The sequence below is a fragment of the Elephas maximus genome, chromosome 2, assembly GCF_024166365.1.
Source record: "Elephas maximus indicus isolate mEleMax1 chromosome 2, mEleMax1 primary haplotype, whole genome shotgun sequence".
NCBI classification, from domain to species: Eukaryota; Metazoa; Chordata; class Mammalia; order Proboscidea; family Elephantidae; genus Elephas; species Elephas maximus.
Window position 1 is genome coordinate 170,553,150 of NC_064820.1, and position 9,642 is coordinate 170,562,791.

The following is a 9,642-nucleotide window of genomic DNA, read 5'->3' on the forward strand; positions in this document are numbered from 1 at the left end:
TCTGCCCACATCCCTGTGGCCAGAACTCAACCACATGGTGGCGCCAACTGCCAGGGAGGCTCAGGAGGAAAACCAAATGAGTGGTGAGCAGCTAGCCAGCCACTTTCTCACTCCTTACTGCTGTTATCATTGCTGTTGTTTGTTCCTGTCCCCAGCGCTGCCCGCCTGACAGCCTCCCTGTTTTGTAGGACAAGACCCTCTACCACCCCATCAGTGGCAGCTGCATGGACTGCAGTGAAAGTGACCACAGGATCTTCATGAATACCTGCAACCCCTCCTCTCTCACCCAGCAATGGCTGTTTGAACACACCAACGCGACAGTCTTGGAAAAATTCAATCGAAACTGAACCCTGGCATCCCCTTGGCCGGCCTGGCAGGGTCCCCACCCTCACTGCAGCCTTCCTTTCCTGGGGGAGGCGAGGGCTCCCTGGGCTCCCCGATGTAACAGGTGCTGGCCATGCAGGTCAGGGCAAAGGGGGCTCTTGCAGCCACACCGCCCAGGCCTCCCAGAGCCACAGCACGGTGTCTTCTTGGTCCTTCAGCCCTTGTGTCTTGGAGGCGTGGTGGGAAACAGACCCCACAAGAGGCCCCAGGAGAGAGCTGAGCCTGTTTTAACCCCTGCTGGCACCACAGGAACACTGGAGGGCCTGTTCAACTTTGTCACCACGTCCCCAGAGCATCCCACTGGAGATATGCCGGGGCAGTCCTAGAATGCCCAGAAATGAGTCTGCAAGGTTGTCCAGCCCTCAGGTGGCTACCATACCTAACGGTCCTTTAGAAAATCAGGCGAAATTTGCCTGTTTGGGGTAGATTTTAACAGCACCAATGCCACCCATCCACAGAAGAAGGGAAAAGCCCCTCCTCTGGGCCACGGGTTTTTGCCTTTACTTTCTGCAGGGCAGTGCCTGCCCAGCTTCTGTTCTGTCACAGCCCCAGGTGATTCACTCAGAGGCCACACCCTGGCCCTCAGAGCATTTGATGCTGAGCACTGGCCAGCTGCCAGGCATGGGGTCAGAAGAGGAATCTCAGACAGTCTTTTGCAGCCATGGACATACAGGATGTCTCCCCTGGTCTCTATGTATGTGAGTTGTCTGTTCCAGAGCTCTCCTAGCACAAAGACAGCTCCCCCAACGGCTCCTCACGGCCGTGTTTCAGATGCCTTCGGGCCCATGGAAAAGACCTAGGAGGAGACCTCCAGATGGGGAATGCTGGCTGACTTCCCAATCCATGCTTCCATTTCTCTCTCTCTCCCTGGCAATTACTTGCCTTAAGAGAGGAACAGAGGTGCTCACTGGACAAAGTCTGGAGACCTCGGGTTGGACCATGGGTAAGACACCTCACCTCTGACCTCATCATGGTTCTGGTTCTCAGTAGAATTCTAGAATCCGTTAGAGAATTCTGTCATCCGATCACACACTCTAGGATTCAACACAGGATTCTGGTATTCTAGCATCCAGTATGTATTTCTAGAATGCTGTGATTAAAGCAGCCAGCCAGGGCAGCCCCCAGCCAAGAGATAAGCTGTGAAATCCAAGGTTGGTGTTTGGGGCAGGGAGACATCGGGGGCCTGTGTGTCCATCAGCTCATACTAGAGGTCTGCTCTGCCTTGGTGCTCTGCGGAGGCAGAAGTCCTGGAGCCTCCCCACCACCATCCCAGCTGCAGTCTCATTTGCCACGGGGAAAGAACCCAGTGTCCTGAGGCCAGGTGTGCATGCAGCTCCATGCCAGTACTTCAGGTTTACCTTTTGCTTTGATGGTCACCTCCCAGGGGGCTCCCAAACCAATAGAAACCATCTCTGCAACCAACCTGCATTCCACAACCTACTGGCCTCCACCAGCTAGCCTAGCAAGTGCTTGAAGTCAGTATTCCAATTAGAATTGGTTGTGCAAATTGCAAGTTAAATAACTGAGACATAAATTTGGGAACAGAGCCACGAATCTACCTTTGAGATGCTGGCAGATCTCAAGGCCATAAATTATCTGCGGTGGCGGGGGGGCAGGGTGCAGTAAAGACTCCAGCCAGACCACCACCCCAATTAAACGCATAGCTGGCAAAGGAGCCCTTCGACATAGCCCCAGCACAACTCTGCTAGGGCCCCCTGGGGCAGGAGAGGCAGCCCCTGTGTTTGTGAAGCTTCTTGGTCCCTAGCGTCCTATTCCATTCGAGTGCTACACCTTTAGGAGTGGTGCTGTGTAGAAGGGAGTCAAAAGATGAGCCCCTTCTAGACTCTTAAGAAGCATGTGGCCATTTGGAAGGTTGAGTCAGGAGTCCTCATAGGAGAGCAATGCAGCATCATTAAAATAAAACTGTGCCTTTTAAGAAGAAAAAAATGCAAATGTATAGTAAATCCCAAAACTTGAACCATTTCCTAGTGCCTTGCTAGACAAACATAATAGGGCAGTGTTGGGGGGGTGGGGTTGGTGGTATATGCAGTTCCTCTTGGGTGAGTGTGTCTGTCTAATTTCCTAATGTCCAATTTCAAGCAGGAGATGTTGGGGCCAGAGTGGGATTGAAACTGAGGGGCCCCAAAGGCCAGAGGCAAGAGTGGTTTCAGTTTGTGGGAGCAAAACCACAAATTAACAAAGCAGCTGGACCCTTCACTCAGTCCCTGGCCTGGAAGGGCCTCAGCAGCCCCTGGGAGAGGGCCCTGCATTACCTCACTGGGCCCTGTTTGAAGCCATGCCTGCAGCCCCCATGCCAGCCCCATACAGTGTGTGTCCTTCCCTCACCATTGAGGGGGTAGGGGAAGCACTGACTAGATTGCCAAAGGGTCCCACTCCCACTGGACAGCAGAGTTCTCAGTGCAGCCAGGATTCCCGTGGAAAGCAGGAGCACCAAGCAAGTAGTCTTCAGCCCTCCCCTTTCCCATCCTTTGGTTCTCTGTTCGAGCCTGGGTTTATACCCACAATGGGGCTGGGCAGGTCCCCTGAGCACTCTGGCATTTGTAGCTGCTGAGCCCACATAACATCACTAGGTCCTGGGACTTGACCTTAACAAAATGAGTAATAGGGGAGGGAGGGAAGGAGAGGAGTTCATTGACTGACCAACTAACTGGTTGAAAATATGAAACCACTCTTGTTTTAGCCTCCTTTTTGAAAGCCACCAGTCTCAATTCAGGTGCCTGCTCACACCCCCAGCTGGTGTTCAGGAAAGCTCAGGCAGGAACCCGTGGAGGTGCGGTCAGCTAGGTGGCCAGTGGGTAAGAATGGGACCCCATTCCTCTAAAGCTGTTATTCTGCAGATGAAGTTACAAAACAGGCTATAGCTAGAAAGTATCTGACAGTGTAACCCACAAAAAGCCTTTCCAAAAGGGGGACTCCAGAAACATTTCTGAATGCAGACAGCATCTTTGAAGTAACGACAAGGCCTTTAAGGTGACTCCATTTACAGGCACCTTTGTGAAAAGCCACTCCACCTCGTGCTTCCAATGGAGCTTGTGCTGTGTGGTCCTTTTCAACTTTGAAAATGGTTCAGGAACTGTCGATTCTCCCCTTTAGGAGGAAATAGCTCAGAGGTAGAGGTGGGTACCTCCTCAGAAGAGATCTGACAGGACTTCATGTTAGATCCAGGGGAGAAAGAGCAGCCTTCGCTGAAGATGTAGCATGCAGATCCCCAAAGTGCACATTACGTTCACTTTTCCAGCCTCCTAGTTGAGTTGTTTTTTCCACATAAGAAACAGGTGGTCTAAATGGCTCCATGTTTCTTTCTGGGCATCTGTATTTCTGTAGTCTCTAGAGTCTCAAAGCTAGTGTGGCAAAGCACTTTATACTCGTAACTAATAAATGGATTCCTTGCTTCAACGAGACCTAGTTTGTATAGTTGGGTAATCTTTTGTAATTCCAAGGAGGCCATGCATTTTCAACGTTTCCTGAAGATTTCCAAGTGTGAGAGAAGGGCAGGGAGTGCGCTTCTGCCCTGGAACTCCTCTGCTTTCAACTGATGCTCTTTGTGAAAACTGAAGTAATATTTTAGTTGAAACTTGATCTGGAGCCAAGGCCTCTGCCACCTCTGGGGCAAGGATTGGACTTACATTCCAAGGGATAAGGTCCTCTTGATCTCTGCTCCCAAAATGGCTTTAATTCACCTGCTCCAGACAGCAGAATTGGGCTCCTGCCCTGTTATAGTCTTGAAGACAGGAATCCCAAAAGGTTGCAGGCAGGGAATATTTGGGAAGCCAGACTAGGATTCCCGAGAGAAAACTCAAGGCCACCAACATCTCCTGCCTGGAAAGGTGAGCCTTTGTGAAGGATTGACTTACAATGTACAATTGTGATTTTTGTTGAGTAAACCTCTGGACTTTCTCTAAAGCGGTCTCTGGCTTTTTCCTTGTCATGCGCCAGTCTCCTTTCTGTCATTTCTCCAAATATTTATCAAGTACCTACTCAGTGCCAGGTACTCTGTTGGTACTGAACAAGACAGGCTAATTTAAGAGTAATCATTCTCAAGGGGGAGGCAGATCTAAAACAACCAAGCTGAGTTCAGATGGTAACAAGGCTGTAAAGAATATAAAGCAAGTGATATTGTAGAGACTGGGCTGAGGTCAACATTAGGTAGGATGGTCAAAAGGCATGACAGAGTGAGACAAGAGGTGATCTGGGGTAAGAGTGTTCCAGGCAGAAGGAACAGCTATTATTGGAGGACTAGTGTTGGAGGAACCAAAGGAGATGAGCTCAAAGAGGTAGGCAGGGCAGCTCATGAAGGGACTTACACTCTGTACTCAAGAATGGAGGGTTTATAGAGGGCAGTAACAATATGAAATAAGCTTAACTCATTCCTGATATTCACCCCATCAGCCACAAGTCCTTGCTTACCAAAAAATTTTGATGCTGTTGGGTATTAGGTTTGGCTAATACTATGCGGTGGGAACAGCACTGGTTGGCCCAACAACACAGGAAGCATCAAAAGCTGATGGGAGAAATACACAGAGTCACTGTACCAAACATAAGTGGTCAACCTTCAGCCATTTCAAGAGGTAGCATATAATCAAGGACCTATGGTACTGAAGGAAGAAGTCCAAGCTGCACTGAAGGCAATGGCAAAAAACAAGGCTCCAGGAATTAGTGGGGTACCAGTTGAGATGTTTCAACAAATGGATGCAACACTGGAAGCGCTCACTCATCTATGCCAAGAAATTTGGAAGAGAGCTGCCAGGCCAAATGACTGGAAGAGATCCATGTTTGTATCCATCCAAAGAAAGGTGATCCAACAGAATGCAGAAATTATCAAACAATACCATTAATACCACATGCAAGAAAAATTTGGCTGAAGATCATTCAAAAACCGTTGCAGTAGTGCATCAACAGGGAACTGCCAGAAATTCAAGCGAGATTCAGAAGAGGATGTGGAATGAGGGATATCATTGCTGATGTCAGATGGATCCTGGCTGAAAGCAGAGAATACCAGAAAGATGTTTACCTGTGTTTTATTGATTATGCAAAGGCATTTGACTGTGTGTATCATAACTAATTATGGGTAACATTGCAAAGAATGGGAATTCCAGAACACTTAATTGTGCTCATGAGGAACCTGTACATAGACCAAGAGGCAGTCGTTTGAACAGAACAAGGGAATCCTGCATGGTTTAAAATCAGGAAGGGTGTGCATCGGGGTTGTATCCTTTCACCACACTTTTCAGTCTGTATGCTGAGCAAATAATCTGAGAAGCTGGACTATATGAAAAAGAATGGGGCATCAGGATTGGAGGAAGACTCATTAACAACCTGCAATATGCAGATGACACAGCCTTGCTTGCTGAAAGTAAAGAGGACTTGAAGCACTTACTGATGAAGATTAAAGACCATGGCCTTCAGTATGGATTACACCTCACTGAACATAAAACAAAAATCCTCACAACTGGACCAATAAGCGACATCATGATAAAGAGAGAAAATATCAAAGTTGTCAAGGATTTTGTTTTACTTGGATCTACCGACACCCATAGAAACAGCAGTCAAGAAATCAAACAACATATTGAATTGGGCAAATCTGCTGCAAAAGATCTCTTTAAAGTGTTCAAAAGCAAAGGTATCACTTTGAGGACTAAGGTGCGGCTGACCCAAGCCATGATATTTTCAGCCACCTCATATACGTGCAAAAGCTGGACAATTAACGAAGACCGAAGAAGAATTGATACATTTGAATTATGGTGTTGGTGAGGAATGTTGAATATGCCATGAACTGCTGGAAGAACAAATAAATCTGTCTTAGAAGAAGCACAGCCAGAATGCTTCTTAGAAGCAAGGATGGTGAGAGTTGGTCTCACATACTTTGGAGGCATTATCAGGAGGAACCAGTCCCTGCAGAAGAACATCACGCTTGGTAAAGTAGAGGGTCAGCAAAAAAGGGGAAGACTTTCTACAAGATGGATCGACACAGTGGCTGCAACAGTGGGCTCAAACAGCAAGGATTGTGAGGGTGGCACAGAACCAGGCAGTGTTTTGTTCTATTGTACACAGGGTCGCTGTGAGTTGGATCCAGCTCCATGGCACCTGACAACAACATAAACACCATGTGGTGGAAACAGCACTGGTTGGCCCAGCTCTGCAACAAATTCAGAGCGACATATGCGAGTTCTGCCCCATCCCCGCCCCACCTCACCCTCCCACACACACACCAGGCCTCAGTTTCTGCAGTAAAATGACAAGATTTTGAATGGTGCTTCCAGTGCCACCCTCTGGGGTTTGGGTCTTGGTATGGGGCTGCAGGCCACCAAGATGAGCAGAGCAGCTCGCTGGTGCTGCCACCCAGGGTCCACCAGAGGGCGCTGTGGACCATGGCTTGAAGAAGGACGATTAACTGAAAAGGGGAATCTTCACTGGCTTCTGCAACAGGTGTGGGCTCTGGAATTCTGTCTTCTTAATTGTCCTTGGGGCCTCAGAATACTATCCCAAATTCTTCATTTTGCACATAAGAAAACTAAGGTCCAGAGAAGTTCCTGATCCAACGTGACATAGTGGTGGGTGGCCAAGCCAAGGTTTTCAGTATCCCCACTTCCATGTTCTCTTCACAAAATACCACTCTGTGGCTTTGTACACCTGTGGAAAGATTCTGTTCTTAAACCTTTTCTACCTGTTGTCCCCTCAGACTTTCAGAAGAATTGGGTGAGACAAAACATTAGCTATTCACTAAAAATGTTTCAAGTGCCTACTACATGTCAGGCACCCTGCTAGGTTCCCAAGATGCATGGATGAGCCAAAACACGTATTTCCTGCCCTCATGGAGGTTACAGTCTAGTTGATAAAATATGTTAACCAAATGACTTAAAATTAGTAGATAGTTAGAATTTTGGTAAGTCCTACAAAGGAGAGGATCACGTGAGAGTATGTTATGGGAACTTGACTTTAGCAGGGAGGTCATAAAACAGGTTGAATCAGTCAAGGTCCTGGCAAGAAATAGCCCACTCATGCGGTAACAGAAAAGAGTCAACTAAAGGACTATTTAAGAAGTGTGGACAGAGTTAAGGAAACAGGGATAGCAAAGCACCTAGGGACTAGAAAAATGGGAAGTTGTTAGCACTCCTAAGTCTGAAGAGGCAACAGCAGGCAGTTGTGTTACTGGAACCCAGAGAGCTGTAGGCATGGGAGAGGGGCTTCCCAACAGGAGCTGCAGCTGTAGGTTAAAAAAAATGCAGCCACTGCCAAAAAAGGAAGGGTATGCAATAAATAAATACCCCATCTTCTCTCTCCTTCCACCTTCTAATATCCTGCCATTCACTGCCTCCCATTAACTGAACCAAGCCAAAATCAGATGGCAAGGGAGCCTAGGTGATGCAGTCCATGGATGTCAACCTCCTGGGGCACAGAGCTGGGCAGAGAATAGAATAAAACAAATGGAGAATAGCCAGCATGTTTGCTTGTGGAAGTAGCAACAGGACTGAGAACTAACAAAAGGGCAGCAGCTTCATAAGGGAAGAAAGGGGTGATTTCAGCAAAAGTGGTGGAATGAGAACTTCTGAAAATTTTCTCCTCCACAAAAGCAATGAGAAAACTGGCAAAAATTATTAGAATCAACTTTTTCAGAACTCCAGAAATTAACCAAAAGCTTGCAACAATCTGGGGAGCATTTATTCAAAAAGAAAAAGAAAGGTGAATCTCTGTAAGAACAGCCAACGCTTATGGAGCTGGCTTAACTTGCCCTATTCCCATCACCCTCTCCAGCTCCACAATATCCTTGAAAACCAACAACCAACAATCATGGTGAAAACCAGCAGCCTAAGAGCCACCTGATAGGGCAGAATGAGATTGGAGCTCCTTCAAAGTCTCATTTCCAGAGAAGACTCAAATTACTAAAATCAGGCCTGAAAGGTGGGACACTATTACCAATCTTACAGAAATAAAAAAGAATTATGGGGGATGTCTTAGGCTAGGTTCTCTAGAGAAGAAAACCAGTGAAGCATATATATATATATACAAAAAAAAAAAAAAACCATTGCTGTTGAGTCGATTCCGACTCACAGGACCCTACAGAATAGAGTAGGATGCCCCATAGGGTTTCCAAGGAACGGCTGGTGGATTCGAACTGTCAACCTTTTGGTTAGCAGCCGATCTCCTAACCGCTGTGCCACCATAGCCCCCATATAGAGAGAGAGAGAGAAATTTATATCAAGAAAATGGCTCACACAATTGTAGAAGCTGGAAACTCCCAAGTCCATCAGGCCAGCGTCAGGCTGGAGGCTTCTCCTTATGCAGTTGCAGGGGTTAGTGAACCCAAATCACAGGTCAGACAGCAGGCTGCTGACTCACAGTCTGTGGAGGCTGATGAATTCAAGATGCACAGGTAAGATGACAGGCTGCTGGCCCCAGTCCCAAGAAACAGAGTTCAGATGATGACAAGCCAAATGCAGGATCCAGAGCAGAGCAAAAGCCAACGAGTTTTGCCAGGAAGTCCATGTATATTGATGCAGGCCACACCCCCAAGGAAATTCCCTTTCAACTGAATGGCTGCTCATAGCAGATCTCATCATGGAGGAGGTTATATTATATCAGATCAGATCTCATCATGGAGGTGATTACATCATTGCATAACTGTCAAACTACACCATAGCTGCCAAACCACTGAGAATCATGGCCTAGCCAAGTTAACACACAACCTTAACCATCACAAGGGAATACTATCAACTGTATGCCAACAAATTAGATAACCTAGATGAAATGGACAAAATCCTAGAAAGACACAAATTACCAAAACTGATAAAAGAAGAAATAGAAAATCTGAGTAGACCTATAAAAAGAGATTGAGTTAGTAATTAAAAAAAGAAAAAAAGAAGTCCAACAATGATGAGAAGCCCAGGTGCAGATGGCTTCACTGGTGAAGCCTGCCAAAAGTTTAAAGAAGAATTAATAACAATCAATCCTTTACAAATGCTTCCAAAAAATAGAAGGGGGAACGTTTCATAACTCATTCTATGAGGCCGTTAGTACTATGATACCAAAACCAGGTAAAGATACCACACACACACACAAATTAAAGACCAATATCTCTTAAGAATATGGACACAAAAATCTTCAACAAAATAATATCAAACCAAATCCAAAATCACATAAAAAGAATTATACACCATGAGCAAGTGAGATGTATCCCAGAAATGTAAAGTTGGTTCAACTTACAAAAATCAATCAATGTAATACACATTATTAATATAA

General features: G+C 46.5%; 1 protein-coding gene across 2 annotated transcripts in view; it reads left to right on the forward strand.

The window, feature by feature from the left end:
• GALNT10 (polypeptide N-acetylgalactosaminyltransferase 10) overlaps positions 1–4,337 on the forward strand; it is a 277,219-nt gene extending 272,882 nt beyond the window's left edge. Inside the window, exon 12 of one of the 2 annotated variants that reach the window (XM_049874177.1) lies at positions 189–4,335. In XM_049874177.1, the coding sequence (XP_049730134.1) occupies positions 189–347 (159 nt within the window). In that variant the 3' untranslated portion in view covers positions 348–4,335. Of the gene's footprint in view, positions 1–188 lie in introns of both variants that reach the window. The other variant, XM_049874178.1, reaches the window with a different exon arrangement.
• The last annotated feature ends 5,305 nt before the right edge of the window (positions 4,338–9,642 follow it).